This window comes from Bicyclus anynana, chromosome 15 (genome assembly GCF_947172395.1).
Source record: "Bicyclus anynana chromosome 15, ilBicAnyn1.1, whole genome shotgun sequence".
NCBI classification, from domain to species: Eukaryota; Metazoa; Arthropoda; class Insecta; order Lepidoptera; family Nymphalidae; genus Bicyclus; species Bicyclus anynana.
The window spans coordinates 10,315,570-10,336,112 of NC_069097.1; the positions used below are offsets into that span (position 1 = coordinate 10,315,570).

Sequence of the window (20,543 nt, forward strand, 5' to 3'; positions counted from 1 at the left end):
GACATTTTTAATCGACTTCCAAAAAGGAGGAGGTTCTACGTTCGGCTGTATGTATGTTTTAATTATAAAATATAGGTATATTTCAACATAATTCAGTTTTTGAATTTATATTATTACCTACTCCTTGTGGTGTCATCGAGTAGTAGGGAATATGGGGATGCAATATAGAATATGCTACATCTTTATAACATCGGCTATCTGGCAGTACAAGTCATGTCAAAATAGTTATAGCTGTTTCTGAGGTTAGCCAGAATCGATAGACTGACATTTAAAATTACAAACAGTCACCGTAATTCTGGGTAAAATTTGTGGTATACCATGCATATAAATGCTAACAAACCCATGAAGTTATTACCCATGTGATAAGTACATACTTATCATATCACATGCGTTAGCATGGCTGCCATCTCATGTCATCTTTATATGGCAGTGAGATATCTTAGAATATTATTAATTATAGTCTGGCTCGTTGATAAAACTTCCATGATATGCGGGCGACGGACGGAAAGACTGCGCGGGTGTGAAATCTCGGGGAACTGACGTGCATCAGTCGTGGATTTTTCAATCATCGCTACACGCCCCCCGCCCCGCGCGCAATATTGGGAGTATTACGAACGAAGTTGCCAAGTTATACCTACTGAATAGGTCAATACTTTGGATTCAATATTTCTTACGAGTTACTGAAAACTGACAGTGTGAAAGATTAGAGGTTACTTTGTAGGACGCAAATGGCGTCACCATTTAACAACATTGATTGACAAAAATCCAGTATTTTCAAAAAATAAAAGACAAACGCACATTAAAAAGAACAATTTATTGAATATTTACACCTTTTCACTGACATTAGAGATTATAGGTTTAGGTCTAGACTTGAACAGGAGTTTCTTTTTGACTATAGCCTTCACTTTGTAGGAGGTTGTGTCATCCTTCTCTATGACGGCCATTGGTTGTTCCAGTTTGACTTCTTTGCCGTTGAGTACATGGTGGCCCAGGATGAGGACCGGGTGCCGGTTCCTGCTGAAGTAGTGCAGGTCTCCCACCACTGTTGGTCCGCTCTGGTCCTCTTTCTTCATTTGAATCAGACCTTGGAGTTCAATTATCGCCCATTCTGGAACTCCGCCTTCCGTTTCCGTTTTGCTGCAAAATAGAAGCATATTTTTTATTCTCTACAAGTTAGCCCTATGTGTTATACATAGTTCGAAGAGCCGATGAACGTTGGAGTCCCAAAGTGGTGGACTGGCGATCCCGCACTAGTAAGCGCAGTGTTGGCCGACCCCCCACCAGGTGGACTGACGACATCAAGCGAGTCGCAGGGATTCGCTGGATGCAGGTAGCTCAGTATTGTGATGTTTGGAAGTCCCTTCAAAAGGCCTATGTCCTGCAGTGGACGTCCATCGGCTGAAATGATGATGAAGTTAGCCCTTGATTACAATCTCACTTATTGGTAAGTAATGATGCAATCTAAGATGGAAGCGGGCTAACTTTTTAGGAGGATGAAATCTACACCCCTTTCGGTTTCTACACGATATTGCACCGGAACGCTAAATCGCTGGGCGGTACATCTTTGCTAGTAGGATGGTAGCCACGGCCAAAGCCTTTCACCAGCCAAAAATATTAATATATCTCAATAATTTTACACTAACACGTCACCTCATTGTGCTTGTCTAGAGACACATGTCTATGGTATAATTGAGTTTCATATTAAACGCTTTACAAGCGAGTGTTCATGTGTTAGGTAACAATAATAAATGTAAATGTTTCATAAAATACGGGCGATAAGTGGAATTAAATAAAACAAAAAAATAGGTAAAATATACATGTTATTGTTATTTATTGTCTGTCGTGCTCGTGGTATTTGAGTTCTGACGTCAATGTAGTGGTTCTGAAAATAAAATAACAAAAAATCGGTTGTATAAAAAATTACTTTATGACTTTACAACAATGTTAACGTACATACAAGCGGACGCCCGCTGTTTAGTCTTAGCGGACGTCAACTAACTATAAACTACCTCCCTGGCAAAGGGAATTGCCCATCCCCGGCCAGATCAATAAAATTAAGAAGCGATAACTATCTGAATACAAATGTCATCTTAATCGTCCCACCCGTTTCCGAGATCTTAAATTAGTAGTACCTTGGCGATGTACCGAGTTTTTTTTAGATATTTTTTGAGTTTGCTCGGTATTTTTTTCGATTTATCGCTCCCAGTACCCATACTAAATATCATGAAAATCTTTGAAGCCGTTTCCAAGATTCACATGATATAGAATAGAAGAATTGCTCTTTTAAGTGTATACGAAAAATCTTCTCAGATAAAGTCATCAGATGAAATACATAAGGACTTGTATCGCACCTAAATTCACAAACAAAACCGTTTGTCTTTTTTTGAAGGGGACGAGGTAAACTGACACATTGAAAATAGTAAGCAAAAAGTAAACCAATGAATATTTTTTCTACACAGGATAAATTTATATCGAAAACTATTCAAACTTGTAATTTTTACATACACGGATACAACTTTGATAAAGAGGTTGTTTAGTCTGTTATACAGAACATTCGATTACTTGATCGATATTTTGTTGGCTAAAGAATCGATTATTTTCAGATATTGTTTTTATTACAAATTTGCCATAAATAAGTTGGAAATACTTACAAAAAACGTACCGTCATATTTTAGCAAAGTATAGAATTTATCATCGGTTTTTTACATCATTCAACTACACAAAAAGGCTTTTATACACGACAAAAACGATTACAACTGTGAAACATCGATTGTATAATGACAGTTTTTTATAAACGCGTTAGATCATTGATCTAATACTTCAACGTCTAGCGAGGCAGGTTCTTTTGTAATTAGTCTGAGTGCCAGTCTCACCATGTAGTTCAGTATCGGAACTTCTTGAAGAGCGGATGTTTGTTGTACGAGCGGCGGTGCTCGAGGTAGAGCGCGTCGTCGGCGCCGGCGAGCGACGCCAGACTGCCGCCCGCGCGCCGCGCCGCACCCCCCGCGCTGCCCGCCACACCCTCGCGCTCCTCCTCGCAGTCCGTTTCTGACGCCGCCAGTACCTGATCATCACGATTCAGCTACAAAGACTACGTTCCACTTGGCGATCAACAACAATACTCCGGCAGCCATTCCAAATGACGATCGCGTTCGTTTATAACCAATAATGTTAAATACTGTATATGTGTTACTAGGTCATGAAAAATGAGGCGTTCAAAAGAGGAAATTTCCACATCTCAATGTTAGTTGTGGTCAACAACGAACGTTATTTAAACAAATAATACCTAAATATCGTCTACAATGTCGTGTCGTGTGTTCAGGAAGTATAAAAACTATATACATAAATAAATAATGGATTTAAACACAAAATTGTGCATGTGTGCACTCCGATCTATTGTATAAAATTATCATTGTTTATAACTATAAATGCTACATTCCATTTGGCGATCAAAACGTTCACAATATTCTTGCAGCCGTTCCACATTGTCGTCTTTGTCGAGGCAATGACGTTTTCATTTATCGCAGATTCTATGTACTAATCGTCGCACGTTCAGAATTTCGTTAATAAATTGTTGATATTAAACGCAGTTTTCAAAATCTTAAATTCTACAAAAGAACCAGTTAAGAAACATTAAATTAATTTAATGGTATGCAGACAATCAACGATAGACAGGCGAAATGCAGACTATTATCAAGTGAAAAATTATACTTAATAGTCCTGAAATAATTAAAAAATAACTAAATAATAAAATTAAAATCTAACTAAATAATAAGAAATAAATAAAGTTAAACCCCAAGTTTTTGAGTTATAACAAGATGGCGCTCTTAAAGCAAAAATACTTTAAAAAAATATTTTCTTTCATTTCCGCCAGGATACAATAACTTCTTAACAACAAATAAGACATTTTAAAAGTCAAAGTCAGTCAGTCAGAAGATCATTCATCAACTCACCTGTTGCAACAACATGCCCTGTTCCTCCCTTGTTCCGTAAAACATGTCCGGCTCTTGATCCATTCCTTTCAATTCTGTGATCACCTACAACAATGTAATGTTGATAATTCATATAATTATTTCCTTGGTCGTCGTAAATATGAATAAAGATTGATATATCGTTTGCATATGTTTGGGGTCAAGAGTTTTTCGGCTGTACCCTTTTTAGCTTTCTAGAAGGCTAGACTAGAGCTGCAGAATAAAATCGACAAATATTGTTTCGAGTTATTAATGGGCATATAATTTGTATGTAATCATGTCTCAAAAGCATATATATTTTTTATCTAGTAGAACGCTAATCAACAAGTTAAGACCGTTTTAAAAATAGTGTCAACTGTTAACTAACCTATTGAACTAGAATTATGTCAGGTATGGCGACAGATTAATCAATAATATACAGATGGAACATAATAAAAAAAACGGCGTCTTGTGTTTCAAATATTTTAAAAAGTGTTCCCAAAAAGTAAGAAATAAGATAGATTTTTTTTATTGGTAATTTGATTATTATATTAATTTACGTAATTGTTATTAGTGTTAAATTTTGAAATACAAATTATGAAAAAAAGTATGTATATGCGGTTGCCAAGGTGACGCTTGTTTTTTTTTAATTAATTTCACCAGCTTCAGTACGTATGCTTGTAAAGACTAACTCTGGTTACTCTGTGGGTATGTCATAAAATAAGTAAACATATGAAACCTTGTAACTATAGCCCTGGTTGACGAGGAACCGCTGCCGCTTGCGACTGTACGCCATCTCCAGCGTGTCCTGCGACACGAGCGTGTAGAAAAACGCGTTGTACTCCTCGGCCAGCGCGCCTTTTTTGGCTCTCAAAATTCGACCTGCAATTTATATGTGTTCACTCATCATCATCATCATTAACAGCCGATGGACGTCCACTGCTGGACATGGGTAGACTTCGCCAGCATCCAGCGGCTTCCTGCAACCCACTGATGTGGCAATGGGAAGGCCACATAGTTCGAAGAGTCGATGGATGTTAGGGTACCAAGGTGCTGGAATGGCGACCCAGCACCGGAAAGCGCAGTGTTGGTCGACCCCCCACTAGGTGCACCAAGGACATCATGTGTTCATTATTATCAGTCTACTAGTCGGTAACCACGCGTGTGAAGACGCCGCGCTTTTTCACCTGCGTGGTTCCCGTTCCCGTAAGAATACAGGGATAATGTATATCCTATAGCCTTCCTCGATATATTGGCTATCTAACACTGAAAGAATTTTTCAAATCGGACCAGTAGTTCCTGAGATTAGCGCGTTCAATCAAACAGACAAACTCTTTAGCTTTATAATATTAGTATAGATATTAACAGTCCATTGCAAGGCTAAGCCTATCCTTACTGGGAGACAGGGAGAGGCTTAACATACTGTCTGAAGCACGGTGTAACACCATTAACTACTCAACTTAACTAAGAATTTTTAAGGGCTATAGGGTTTAGAAGTAAGGGAGCAAAAGTCCTAGCGAAGCTTAACAGGGCCCGCTAGTAGTCAATATAAAAGTCAAAGTCAAAATTAATTTATTTCAAATAGGCTTACTTTACAAGCTCTTTCGAAACGTCAGGTAATAATATTGGCAAATTCCACACACGCAGAGAAATATGAAAATTCTCTGGTATGCAGGTATCCTCACAATGTTTTCCTTCACCGCTTGAGACACGTGATATTTAATTTCTTAAAATGCACACAACTGAAAAGTTGGAGTTGCATGCCCCGGACCAGATTCGAGCCCACACCATCCAGAATCGGAGGCAGAGGTCATATCCACTGGGCTATCACATATCTCACCGAGGACATCATGTATTCATTATTAACAGTCCATTACAAGGCTAGGCCTCCCTCCTTACTGGGAGGCCGGGAGAGGCTTGACATGCTCTTTGAGGCACGGTGTAACGGTTTATCCTATGACATTGTAAAGATTATTATTATATTATTAATTATTGTTATTTAACATAAGTACTCGTACCTGAATGATATTTAAACGGGTACATACCACGATAAAACGACGAGATTTTTTTTTATTGTCGATATTTCGACCCAGTTGCATGGATCGTGGTCACGACGGGACCACGATCCATGCAACTGGGTCGAAATATCGACAATAAAAAAAAAAATCTCGTCGTTTTATCGTGGTATGTACCCGTTTAAATATCATTCATAATGAACAACCACGAAATAAGTTTAAAATCAAGTCGTACCTGCACAGATTGTAATTTTTTACTTGTTCTAATTTTTATTTTTTGATTAATCATCTGCTATTGAATTTATTTTTTTTATATTTCGTTAATAGTATTTGTAATATAAATTGTTGTATGCCAGAAATAGCTGAATACATTAGAATATATGTGTTCTCAGCAAAATAAATGAATGAATGAATTAAATGAATTTAACTTCGGGCTATAGGGTATAGAAGTAAGTGCACAAAAGTCCTAGCGAAGCTTAACAGGGCCCGCTAGTAGTGAATATAGTTTTCTCACCCAATCGCTGCGCTTCCTGTCGCCTGGAGCCACCGTGCGAAGAGATCTGAATGAGCACATTCGCCTCTGGCAAGTCGAAACTCGTGTCAGCGACTTTGCTCACGAATATCGTGTTCACTTTCGGGTTAAACTTGAAGTTCTGCAGGATCTGTATCCTCTCGTTCTGCGACGTGGGCCCGTAGATGTACGGCTTGTTCATCTTCACCGCGTAGTGACGAAGGGCGAACACGTTGTCCGAGAATACTATCGTCTTGTCTCCACGTCTCTCGTGGTATCGGACTAGGAACTGGCACGCGCGAAATTTGGACGGGTTCATTACGTAAAGTAGCATCCTCTTGTTTATTCTGCGGGGAAAATTATTATATAAACAATATGGCGTTTTGCGTTAAAAGTTTTTGCTCAAATATTTGCAATATTTACACACGCTTGACTTAAGGAGTAAGTTGCCGAATGAGTTACGAAAATTGTGATAGGGGGACGCGTGTAACAGTATGCCCGATTACAATTATCGTTAAACAGTGTTTGTTATTTCAAACTACCAGTAGATGGCGTTCTTAGAGAACTTTGAAACAACCCCTTTTTGTAAACTTCAAGAAGCTGTTGCCATGCGGTTAAGCCTGAGGCTCATAGATGGCGCTTTGTTTTTTTATTTTCGAAAGAAGTTATACTTCATTTGTGTGGTCGTTTTTTCTATTTTCTTTCAGTTCGCCTCGTACAGCTTGGGTCCGATCAGGAAGTTGACATTTCATTACTGTACTCACTTCTGCACGAGGTACTCGCGGTAGAACTCCGGCATCATGGGGCACCACACCTCGGCGCACTGCACGCGCGCGATGTAGCCGTGCGCCTGCAGCTCCAGCCAGTTCGCCTCGTACAGCTTGGGTCCGATCAGGAAGTTCAGATCTGCGATCTTGTCGTCCTCACGCAGTAATGTTGCTGTTAATCCTGCAAATATAAAAAAAAGTGAGCTTTAGACCATACAACTGAAGTTACACTTCTTTCATAAATAAGCGCCATCTATGAACCTCAGGTATAACTGCATCGCCACAGGCTCTTGATATATACAAAAAGGGATTGTTTCAAAGTTCTGTAAAAACGCCATCTATTGGTAGTTTAAAATAACAAACACTGTTTCACTAAGCCTATAGACGGCAGCACGCATATCAAAAGCCTCGCCTATTCACCAATTTAATTATCAAGTGAAGTGTGCGTAATGAAGTTTCATTTCAAAAATATATATGCAAATTGTTTTTATAGGACAACATATTTAAGATTTTGTAGTGATGCAAGGCCAAATGGTGTCAACACATGTGACGTCACCTAGCTTGGCGTGTGAGTGCACAATGGTGAGCACGCGACGGAACATCTTGGCGGGGATGGTGTGCACCTCGTCCAGCACCACCACGCCCCACTCCTGCGCCTGCAGCCACTTCATGGTCTGCTCGGCCTCCCACGAGCGCCGCTGCCCATGCGTGATCATGGAGTACGTGGTGATCAGGATGCCTGCACCCATCGGCTTGTCCTTGGCTTCCGATGTAAAGCTGGAAAGTGTAAATGCATTAATTATTATTGTCATTGTTATTACAACATGGAGCCATCTTAGGAACAACTTCTCTGCTTTCCGATAGTAATCCATTTGCATCAGAGTTATGAGCATACTTTATCGTGTGATTTTGCTCTCATTCTTTATAAGTAAACTTGCGAAATGTAATGCAACTCATATTTTCGTCACCTAAGATATAACTGAGATGAAATAAGAGAAACGAGATGAAATTTAATCTCGTAAATGAATTGCAAAGCAACACATTACATTCGATATCGTTTCCTCAGTTAGCCATTACAATAAGCTTACCGACAAATCATGCTGTCGTCCGCCGTGGACCAGCACTTGAACTGCTGCTTCCACTGCTCCACCGACACGCCAGAGTTGCACAGCACGAGCGCGCGCTTGCGCACCGTGCACACCGCCGTCACGCCCACTAGCGACTTGCCCGCGCCGCAAGGCAGCACTATCACCCCAGATCTGAAGGAGAAATTAGGCAAAATGACATCATTGTACCAGGAAAACATACCGGTCAACTTGAGAACTTCCACCTTTTTGAAGTCGGGTAAAAATATCAACTGGAGCCACTGCATTTAGTGCTACTGCACTACGTTTAGGTTTTTCAATGAATGTGAATAAGAACAAAAAAATATTTATAATCAATCATAGAACAAAAGCCTGTGTGAGCCAGATTTTTGTCAATTTCTAAAAGTTTGTCATTTGTCAGTCTATGTTCTTGCCATAAGTAAGAAAGGTAAGCGTTTAGTTTAGAGGAGGGGGAGTGGGCTGTCACACTTTTATCGAATAAGGTAGATCTGGTAATTATAGGACCTGAGCTATAGAAAATGAAAGCTTTTAACGAACCTAGCTCGTCCATTTCCGAACATCTTGCGTAAACTCTTCTCTTGGTAGGGTCGCAGCACCGCGGTGGGCTTCAAGTCAATGTTGATGTCAGGATTGATTGTGTCGTTGCGGAAATCGTACTCCGCTAGCAATGGATATTCCAACTCTATGCATCGCTTTTGTATCACCTATTGTGAAACAAATAAAATTAGCGCTTAAGGACATGGGTGCTATTGGTTTTATTCAATTGTCTTCAAAAGAGTAAAATCTGTATTTTCAATAACAACAAAGGTTTTTGTAAACTTATATTTTACTTCGCTGAGCAATTGTGGACCATATGAACGTAAAATAAGATCCTTCTGAAACAGCATAGTATTCCAGTTATTATCACAACATACTGTAATCTGACAAAAGTATAAATATTATATCAAATTAATCTACTTATTATGAGCAAAACTATGTCATGATATAGATTATTCTATAACTTGGAAAACAGTTTTTAGTACCTCAATTTTGTCAGGATCAACTTCGAATGCAACAGCAGAGTTCTTAGCTGTGATGTCAGTGGTCTCGTCTTCCTCGTCATCCTTGTCAAGCTGCTGGTAGAACTGGCTGATGTCTTCTGGGACAGCCCCGTTCGCGGGCTTCTCTTCACCTAGAGTTTACTCAATTTAGCGTGGGAATTTGGGCGGGAAAATCGCAGGAATTACACATAGCTCTCGTGTTATTTTCATTGATTTTCTGCATTTTTGAGTTTTATTGCATAAAGTAGAATGCAATTAAGTGAAGTGGAGGTTAAGAAAGAGTGTTTTAAGTGATTAATACGACTTTCTTTCAGGACTCGTATCAAGTTTTGGTAAGGTTGCCTTCGCCTTACTAAAGACTGACGGACTGCCAAAGTATAGTCTAGAGCAGCGTTTCCTATCAGGCGGGTTGCGACCCGGTACCGGGGGCCAAAAAAAATACCGGGTCGCAGCATTATGGAGGCAATGCTGCGACTTTTTCGATTACGATTTTATTCTTAACTAACAAGACAATAATGATCGCTAGACAGGTGGATTGTAGGTATTATTTATTTTATGTAGCAATGTGCTACATAAAATAAATAATTATCCTAATAAAATAAATAAATAAATTATGGGTCCAAAAACTTAAATGGGTCACAAAGGAGTTTATCGGGTCACAGTAGAATAAAGCTTGGGAAATGGTGGTCTAGAGATATCTTCAGGCTTATTCATAGAGTAATAAGTTATGTGTAGCGGTCAACTTTTGTTCTGTTGATGAGATAAGTCATATATATATGACTTATCTCTCCCTCATCGGGAGTGTTACGAATGAATTTGCCAAGCTAATTTTTTACCGGGTTTGCTAGCGAGTGCAGTGGTCGGTTTGTTGGGCAGGGCTGAAGCAAGCAGCTCTTCGTCACCGTCACGCCTCAGCCGGCACTGTTGGATCACTGGGTCTTTCAGAAGCTTCTGAAGCACTTCTACGTGTTTGCTCTCTACTAAATACCTATTAAAAAAAATATATTACTTGACACATATGACGATATTATTTTATAATAGCGGACCCTGCGCCTCTTTTACAACTTTTGAAAAGAGGTAATTTGTCCCGGTTTTTTTAAATTTTTGCATTAATGCTACCGAGCGCCCACCCTTAGACCTCCTCACCTCCGTGACCACTAGCCATATTGCAGAATCGACCTCTCTGCCAAATTCCTTCTTTATGTTAAGCGTTTTTCGATATTTCTTGATGAGTGTTGTGTATTTATGTATTTCCCATAACTTCAAGATATTGGCGAGGTATTGCAACTGGCACTCCGCACTTCACTAGTAAGCTACTTCGTGATCTTGATTTATCAATGAATTAGTTTTGTCTAGCTTATAATATAAGAATTCGATGTAAGGGATTTAAGATCTATTTACAAAATAAATATTCATTTAAAAACACATATTCCTTAGACATTTTTAATTAATTTTTCTCAAAGAATATAACCCTAGAGTTATAGGAAAAACTCCCGAGCATCCTTTATAGTGTATACAAAGAAGATAGCTCTATCTATCCAACACAAAAAGCTAGTCCTTGAGATTGTTGTGACTTACCTATTATGTTTAAGAACAAGCTTCACTTTCCCATACGACAATGTACAGAGCTGAATGAACTCTATGATGCCGGCGGGCACAGCACACTTGCTAAGCCTCTGCAAGTATTCCACAATGTCGTTGGTCTGTAGACCCACCGACACAGCTGCATATAAACTGTATGCTGTCAGTTTATACTCGTGTATGTGTTGAGGTCTGAAAATATTTATTCATATTATTTTTTCTTCTATAGCTTGTAATATTATGTACTGTAAATACAAGGCATAAAATTTTAATTCTTTACTTCTAAAAATATTATAGGTAACTAGCGGACGCCCCTTAAATTTTCTGTCATAAGAACCTTCTCCTGACAATAAGAAACACATCAAAAAAAAAATGTGAAATTGGTCCAGCTGTTTACGCGTGATGCCGTGACCAAGGAATATATGGATTGACTTTTATATATACAGACTAGCGGACGCCCGCGACTACGTCCGCGTACAATTCGATGTCAACTTTACTACTACCCCTACCCTACCCTACCCCTACCCTACCACTACCCCAACCCTACCCCTACCCTACCCAACCCCTTACCTCTACCCTACCCCTACCTTAACTACACCCTACCCCTACCCTCCCCGTACCCTATCCCTTTCCTACCCCTAATCCTGTATGACAAAAACTGTGATAACTCGGCTAATAATTTTTTTTTTTTTAAATTTCAAAGACTGTTTGAAATCGGACCAGTAGTTCCGAAGATTACCCCTTTTAATTTTCCTTTTCCGTGTTGAGACACATCATACTTAATTTCTTAAAATCCACATAACTGAAAAGTTGGAGGTTCATGCAGCTGATCGGATTATAAACGCTCTCTGAATTGAAAGGAGAGGCCATATCCACTAGGATATCACAGCTATAACTTTTTAAAACTATACTATATATTTACTCTTGTTGAAATTAATCTCACTCACTCATATAAGACAAATTAATTTATAATATATATACTAAACTTATATATAAATTAATTTGTCTTTATACTAAATATTGATTTATATATAATAAACTTAACATAATGTTGTATATACAAGAAATGCATATTTAAATACACTACATGGATACTGTACCTAGAAACAGGTTCAGCTATGGCTATCAAGAAGTCATGGGCATGTTTGTAAACTGGTGAGAATGACTCGAGGAAAATATGGCCGTTGGGTGCAACCCAGAGTGGACGACTCGTATTGTCTGGTTTCAATTCCATTTGGGATCTGTGAAAATTGTATTAAATATATTGTATTTTGTCAAAAAGTGTACATTGTTAATTTTAAAATTTCAACCAAAATATTACATTTAACTTGGGTTATATTCTAATATAAAACATACCAGAGTATTAAACAATCTCATTGTCATACATCATAATCTCAATGGTACGATGGCTATTCCATTAGTGTAAGTATTATTAATAGTATCACCCTGTGGAGATTACCCCCTTTAACACCACAAACTTTACCTCTTATGCTGGGGCCACAATAACATGAAACACCGTGAATTAAGGCATTAAACCTTTGTGTCGCCACAATTTAACACGAAATTTGTACCAGAATTAAGAATCTTGTTAGATGTTAAGTGATAGCTCGAGTGTCGATACATCATTAACGTTAAGTCTTTCAAGTGTGGCCACTGCATTAAAAATGAAAGCCTTAGTTAATGCTTAACCGGCATAAGTGTTTTCCCTCAGTGTGGCCCTAGCATGAGTAATATGATATGATAGTGTAGAAGTATACCTGTAATCTTTGGCACCAAATTCATCTTCAGGGACCTGGTCATTTTTCTCAGCATCTTGCATGGCAGCACCCGGTACTCCTGCATTCTCACCGTTGTCATCTTCCACCAAATCTATTGTTACATCTTCTTCTACTTTTTTTTTCTTTCCTATAATTTAAAATCTTACTTCTATACACATTTTTGTCCTAGGTTACTTCTATGATATAATTACTGTAATTTTATTGGAATACTAGCAAACACCTGCTGCTTAGTGTGAGATTTTAGTTTTTCACACCGTCACCTTGGATATTTTCTAGCCTATGTGTTAATTCAGACTAAAATCTATTTACATTCCAATTTTTAGCCAAATTGCTTTAGTAGCCGCAGCATAAAGGAGGAACACACATACACACTTTTGTCAGCCACTGATCATGAGTTGGTCACAATTAGCATGATTTCACGCACATAGAGACTAACACACAACCAGTTTTATCAGCTGCCAAGCCGTTAGCGCTGCAGACATGTGAGATTACTTGATCAAATAGTAATATTATGTAAAACCTAACCATTGGGTCTAACCCAATGGTTAGGTTTTACATATTAAAAAAGATGCACTTTTAGGACTAATCCTAAAAGTACATCTTTTTTTTCTTCAGAAAATTATAATTAAAGTTTTAAAGCCATACATTCCTCACATAGGCTTACATTCCTCACCTGATCTATCGCTTCCCGCTTTTGAATCATATTTTCTAAATTTTTTTGGTGGACCCATATTCTTGTGTATTTTTTTATACTTATACAATTGTTACAAACGTCTGAAACATAAATTAATATTACTTATATATAGTATTATAAATAATCCATTGGAGATGTAGTTTTAAAACAATATGAAATTATGAACCTTTGAAAAGTAGGTATATTATTAATAAATTAGAAAGTAACACTTACTTTGCCTCTCTTATGATATCTTAAAACACTTTCTTAATCTTCCAATCAAAATTTAATTAAACTTATTTATTAATTTTTAAACAAAAATATAATTTCTTTTCCTCATTTTTGACTTGCAATGCAAATTGCAAATTGAAAATGAAATTGACAGTTGACATCGTGCCATGGGAACTTAGAAGAACGTGAAATCTTTATGAAGCAGCGCCATCTACATTCTAGATTTAAGATTCCAGGATAGTAAATACAATTACATAGATGTGTACGTACTAGAATGTTTTGAGAGATTAAACCCGTGTAAGTACGGAAAAAAACCGAAAAAAAAGAATTTATTTATCCTTTTAATTTTGACGCGTAATAGAAAGAATGTGTTTGTATTTCTAAAGCAAAGGGATTATTAAAGAAAAACAGTAAGTGTACATTAATTTCAACGATTTTCCACATAGTCATTTGGCCTAGTGGTGCATAATGAAGGTACAATATGATAATCCTGAGTTCGAGCCCGGGGGTAACAAAGGAAAACTTTTTGTCTTTTTTTTTTTTTTTTGTTTTTCTCAATTGGTTTCTTCAACTATTACAAAATCCAATAATACACTGTAATCTTTGGTTGACATCATTGACAGAGCAGAGAAGTTCGGATTTTTGGCGGGAATCGAGAAGCGCGCTTTTAAAATTGAAAATTTTAATTTAAAAGTTTTTTAGTAATATACGTGTGAAATAAAGTGTTCATATGTAAATTAAATCCAGCAAAATGCCGTCAGACAGTGATGGCGATGCCCACGAAAGGCTGGACAGAAAAAAACGTAAAGTTCAAAAGTCTGCTGAGGACGATAGTGTAAAATACAAACCCTATATAAAGGCAGGTTATAGCAGAGCCTACACGGATAATAGCACTAACGCGGAATTCCCAGTGTTTGTGGAAAGCAGTGAGGCGGAAATTAAATTGGGGAACAAAAACCCATTAGTTGTGTCCAAATACTTTAAACAAGTAAAAGGTATCTATGAGAGCAGGCGCATTAATGCTAACAAAATAATGTTAGTATTCAAACAAGCGACAGCAGCCAATGATTTTCTCAAACATGAATGCCTAACAATTTACAATCTTCGTGCCTTCATCCCGGCATCTTCTGTGGAGAGGGTGGGGGTTGTCAGGTTTATTCCTAAAGAGTCCAGTAACCATGAACTATTTAATAAACTTTCTTCAGAGTGTGAGATTATTGGTGTAAGACGATTCATGAAAAAGGTTGTAGACGATGTTGTTCCTTTGTCAACTATTAGTGTAATTTTTGCAGGAACAACTTTACCACAATATATATATTTAGACAATTGGCGTTATAAGGTCTATACATATATTCCTCCGCTAATGCAATGTTTCAAGTGTATGAGATTTAATCACTATGGGAAAATATGCAAAAATATACAGGTCTGTTCACGCTGTGCTGGTGAACACCACTACAAAGCATGCACGGCTGATACATTGAAGTGCAGTAATTGTGGTGGAGCTCACTTAGCCATATCCAAAACTTGCCCTATAAAGGCAGCGAGATTAGAAAAAAATAAACAATCTTATGCTAAGGTAATTGAAATTAATAGTGTTAATTTTCCTACTCTCCCGAAGCCTCAACAAATACAGCAAAAATTCCACCAATCTAAACTAGACACACAAGAAAATTTAGATATTTCTTATTCAAATATCATTAATAATAAAAAAATATTATCAGCAATAATTAATACATTAGTTACTATAGGAAACTCAAATGACATTAAAAGCACAAGTAAAATTAAAGAAGCATTTTTGAAACATTTGAATAAAGTTTAATGGCTTCAAAGCTCATTATTGTTCAACATAACATTCAGAGTATTAATAATAAAAAACCCTTAGTAAAAACATTTTTAACACAGGAAAATATTGATATTTTATTATTAAATGAAACCTGGCTTAAAAACTCTAGTAATCTTGTAAAAATCCCAGGCTATAACTTTGTTGGAAAAAATGCAAAGAATGAACATGGTGGCGTAGGTATTTTATTAAGAAATACATTTAAATATAAACTTTTGAAAACAAAATTTTATGAAGATGTTCAATCCATAGCAATTTCTTTAGAAACCAATGTTGGTGACTTATCAATACTTTGTGTTTATTGTCCACCTAAAAATAAAAATAAATGCAAAATCAATAGACTTAAAAGTATCATCAGTGATATACCAAAGCCCTGTTTAGTAGCAGGAGACTTTAATGCACATCATATTTCTTTTGGTTGCCATAGTACAAATTCAAGGGGTAGAAGCCTATTTGATATTTTTGATGAACAGGATCTGTGCATATTAAATTCTGGTAGGTCTACTACACTTCAGAGACCATATGCAAATAGTTCTGCTATTGACATAACTGGAGTGAGCCCAGTGCTCGCTCTGTTATGTGAATGGACAGTAGGTGTAGACACTTTGGGTAGTTACCACTATCCCACATACACAAAAATTAACTTAATTCCATCTAAATATTCTGTCAATGATAAAGTAGAGAAATTTTTATATAATAAAGCAGATTGGGTTAAATATTTTAAGAAATCCAAGGAGTATTTTGAGTATATCACATTTAATGAACTAGATCCTTTACAGTCATATGACAAATTTTGTGAAATTTTGAACATTTTAAAAAAAGAATGTATTCCGCTTGTTAAATTTGAGGGTCCAAGAACTATTAAAGCTCCCGCTCCTTGGTGGGATGAAAATTGTGCTGAAGCAGTTAAAAATTCCAAAGAGGCTTTACAATTATATAGGCGAGTAGGGTTAATGGTAAATTATATAAATTATAAAAAAATAGATGCACTTAAAAAAATAATCATTAAAAAAGCAAAGAAAGATAGTTGGAATAAACTTTGTTCATCATTTAATAGATACACTCCTATAACTTATATATGGAATTATATGAAAAGATTTAAACGAATAAATACCCAACCAAAACTTAAAAATGATGTATGGATTCCTAATTTCATCTCAAAACTTAAACAGAATAATAATAACACAAACTTAATCAACTCTGTTTTTGAATACAACAATGACAATGAGAATTCCATGTGGCTACTAAATCCATTCACCTATGCAGAATTCAATATAGCACTTCAATCAAGAAAGGAATCTGCACCAGGATTAGATGACATTCCTTATATAATGTTTAAAAAGTTACATAAATCAGGTCAAATAGCTTTACTTAATATTTTTAACAAGTTATGGCTTTCTCAATGTATTCCAGAGAGTTGGAAGATTCAATGTATAATACCAATTTTGAAACAAGATAAACCTGAAGACGATTGCAATTCTTACAGACCTATATCACTGACTTCTTGCATAGGGAAATTGTTTGAAGTAATGCTTAAACTAAGATTGGACTATTTTGTAGAAACTAATAATTTATTACCAGGTTTTCAATATGGTTTCCGTAGAGGTAAAAGCGCAGCAGAGAGTATAACTTCATTTATGTATGATATGAAGAATTGTCAATTGTCTAGATCCACAGCAGTATGTATATTTTTGGATATAGAGGGGGCTTATGATAATGTGGACTTAAACCAGCTCATCAATTGTCTTTATGAAATTGGTATCCCTGGAAAAATGTTAAAATGGCTTTCAAATTTTTTTAATAATAGACAGTTTTATGTTAAGTACAATAATATACTCCATGGGATAAACCAAACTAGTAAAGGTCTTATGCAAGGTTCAGCATTGTCACCAATTTTGTATAATTTATACACCTCACAAATTGAAAATTTTTTATTAGGAGATGTTAAAATTTTACAATTTGCGGATGACTTGTTAATGTATAGTGTAAATAGAAATATAGAAATAGCTAAAAATACTATTAATTCTGCACTGTTCCAGTTGCAGTTTTATTATAAAAAAATGTTAAAATTAAATATCAATACTTCCAAAAGTTCATGTATGATTTTTGGCAGCCCAGTGGGGAATAACATCAAATATAATGGTACAGATATTCCATTTGTAAATCAAAAGAAATTTTTGGGTGTAATTATCGATAATAAATTAAAATTTGACAGACATATTAATTATATTAGCAAAAATGCGTTAAAAGGCATTAATTTATTGAGATGTTTGACTGGAACGTTTTGGGGCTCTGATCCTAAAGTCCTATCTCTATTATATAAAAGCATGGTCAGAAGTCACTTTGATTATAGTTTTCTGGCATATATGCAAGCCAATTCCACATTATTAAAAAAACTTGATGTTATTCAAAACATTGGCTTGCGCATAATAAGTGGGGCTATGCGCTCTACACCTGTTAATTCAATGGAAGTAGAGACTTGTATTCCTCCTTTAATTGTAAGACGTATATATTTAGCTGAAAGATTTTGTTTGAAAGCTCTATCATCGAGCTCTTCAATAGTGAACAAACTTTTGCTTCCAAATAGTCTACTAACTGTAACTAAATCTACAACTGAATCTTTACAAGCGACCGCAAATTCACTTTTGGCAGGTAAACAACCTACCATATCTATTATTATGACATATATGCATAATATTGCCAATAACATAAATGTTAGTAACGCCTGGCCCATGTACTCTTGCTCCTTTGAGAGCTTGATTATGAAAAACAAAATTCATTTGTTGAATATTACGTCAAACATAGACTTCCTTATGTTTATTGATAAAAATTGTAAATATTATTATAAGTTATATACAGATGGATCTAAAAATCAGCACTTTGTAAGTGCTGCTTTCTATGATCCACAAAAAAAATGTAGTAAAGCGTTTAAGTTAAATTCTCGATGTAGTATTTTTACTGCGGAATCTTTTGCAATTTTAAAAGCAATTTCTTATATAAAAGAGGAAATTTTACATAGTGTAAATAATTGTATTATAGTAACAGATTCAAAAAGTGTTCTTTTAGCTATTAACAATTTCAATTTTAGTTATAAGTCTTCATACATTATTTTTCAAATTAAAAATGTATTACTAGACATAAGAAAAACTGGAATGAACGTAGAATTTGTCTGGGTACCCTCCCACAGAGGTATAGCGGGCAATGAACTGGTTGATTCTGTAGCAAGACAAGGATTGTTTAATGAAGATTGTTCAGACAATATCAAAACTCCATTTACAGACTTTTATCATGAAGTGAAGAATAGACAGAAGTTGCTTTGGCATGAACTTTGGAAAGAAACTAGTAAAAGTAAAGGATGTTGGTACGCAGAGATACAAAATGAAATACCGGTGCAGCCATGGTATTACAAAATGAGTTGGGATTCAAGAAAATTCATATCAATAATAAACCGACTAAGGTTTGGTCACTGTTTAGTGCCAAGCCATTTATTCAAATTAAAAATTTATAAAGATAACAAATGCATGTACTGTAAAAAAAACGACGCAGATATCAATCACATAATTTTCAAGTGTTCAGCTTTTGGTATACAGAGAATAATATTAGCAAGTTCGATAGAGTTAGTAAAGGAAGAAAACGAAATTAAGTGTGATCCCCGCCACATTAAGGAATTGTTGAGGAACCATTTATTTTATAAGCCTGTTTTAGATTTCATTAGTAACACAATAGAAAAATTGTAAAATACAGTAGTAAATTTATATTTAGACGACGACTATGACGATAATTTTAAGTGCTATGTATTATTTTTAAGAAAAATTGTAATATTTAAAGCAGGGCCTATAAGGACTTGTATCCAAGGCCGTAAAATAAATTAAAAAAAAAAAAAAAAAACAGAGCAGAGCAGACGTTAATTTTTTTTTTGTGTTGGTACAGATCTTGAGTTAAGAAACAAGAAGTTCGTCGCTTTTCATTAAACCGCCTAATTTCTTCGTGCGAATTCAAAGCGCGAATCAAACCGCAAAATCTTGCGATGACCCTTTGATGCGAAGCAAAATCGGAGAAAAACTGACGCAACATGATCCAATTCCAAAGATGCGAAGAATAGCTAGGACGTGAAACGTTTGTGTTTTGTTTTGTGAAAATGTAGAACGGTCCCATTTCATATTAATTATTCTTTAATTTTAAAACGTCAATTTGCAAGTTGAAATAATTTGTCATCTGTGATTACTTTGACATTTGGCAAGTGAAAATAGCGGGGAAAACGAATACCTACAAATTATGTGTTTTTACAAAATGAATATAATTTGCTTTAAATAATTGAGTTTTAATAACCAAGTGACTATTTTTAATTCCTTAGAGGCTTAGGTACGTAATTCATAATAAACTTACCAGTCGACGAAGACTTTCATAGTTAAGTGTTATTTCAATTCAAATGTAAGTACACTGTTTTTTTTAGCTAATACGATAACATTTGCTAAAGTGATACGATTATCAAGGTTTATGACGATTGCTAATGAAAATTATCATCAAAATTTAAAATTACACGAAGCTAATAATATTTCTTTTTACTTTAAAATGGAAACATCAAAAATCAAAACACGATTAAACAATAAACATTGGGATATGTCAGTCAAAAACAGGTTAGATTACAGAGTACAGACTCACAGAGAGTAAAATAATATATTGACATTAGTCATCTATGCTACTTATCATGGTGCTACACCACCTTTCCGATCTTGTGGAGAAGTATTAAATATTAATGTTTGTTTTCTCTTCTCTTGTAACTTTGATCTATAAAATATAAATCTAAATGAAAATACAACAGTAGAAAATGCGGGTATTACTGCCATTCTTATGGTAACACTGTACTGAGATCACAACCACCTTGATACTTTATATTTTGTTTTTAAGTACATATTATTATGTACCTTAATTTCTATTTAACATTTACTTAAATGAATTTAGTGAACTATTTTTAATTAAAGGCCCTTTACACAACAACACTTCTTCACAATTTAAAAGAAAAAGTTGTCAAAGTTATATTTCTATATTTC

At 35.7% G+C, this 20,543-nt stretch overlaps 2 protein-coding genes across 3 annotated transcripts; both read right to left on the reverse strand.

The window, feature by feature from the left end:
• Window positions 1–795: 795 nt before the first annotated feature.
• On the reverse strand, window positions 796–20,118 carry LOC112043162 (chromosome transmission fidelity protein 8 homolog). 2 transcript variants are annotated; one of them, XM_024078456.2, is made up of 3 exons: window positions 2,874–3,009; window positions 1,818–1,882; window positions 796–1,137 (listed from the first exon to the last, which is right to left on the reverse strand). In XM_024078456.2, the coding sequence occupies exons 1-3, from the start codon at window positions 2,874–2,876 to the stop codon at window positions 825–827; spliced, it is 381 nt and encodes a 126-aa protein (XP_023934224.1). In that variant the 5' UTR covers window positions 2,877–3,009; the 3' UTR covers window positions 796–824. The 2 variants fall into 2 exon arrangements, with proteins under 2 accessions (XP_023934224.1, XP_023934225.1); XM_024078457.2 differs by lacking the exons at window positions 1,818–1,882; window positions 2,874–3,009 and adding an exon at window positions 19,879–20,118.
• Window positions 2,882–13,777, reverse strand: LOC112043159 (general transcription and DNA repair factor IIH helicase subunit XPB). The gene is made up of 15 exons (XM_024078453.2): window positions 13,656–13,777; window positions 13,422–13,522; window positions 12,728–12,875; window positions 12,071–12,211; window positions 10,968–11,162; window positions 10,226–10,377; window positions 9,372–9,520; window positions 8,887–9,053; window positions 8,332–8,502; window positions 7,800–8,020; window positions 7,241–7,424; window positions 6,480–6,823; window positions 4,690–4,832; window positions 3,954–4,037; window positions 2,882–3,064 (listed from the first exon to the last, which is right to left on the reverse strand). The coding sequence occupies exons 2-15, from the start codon at window positions 13,477–13,479 to the stop codon at window positions 2,882–2,884; spliced, it is 2,340 nt and encodes a 779-aa protein (XP_023934221.1). The 5' UTR covers window positions 13,480–13,522; window positions 13,656–13,777.
• Window positions 20,119–20,543: the final 425 nt, after the last annotated feature.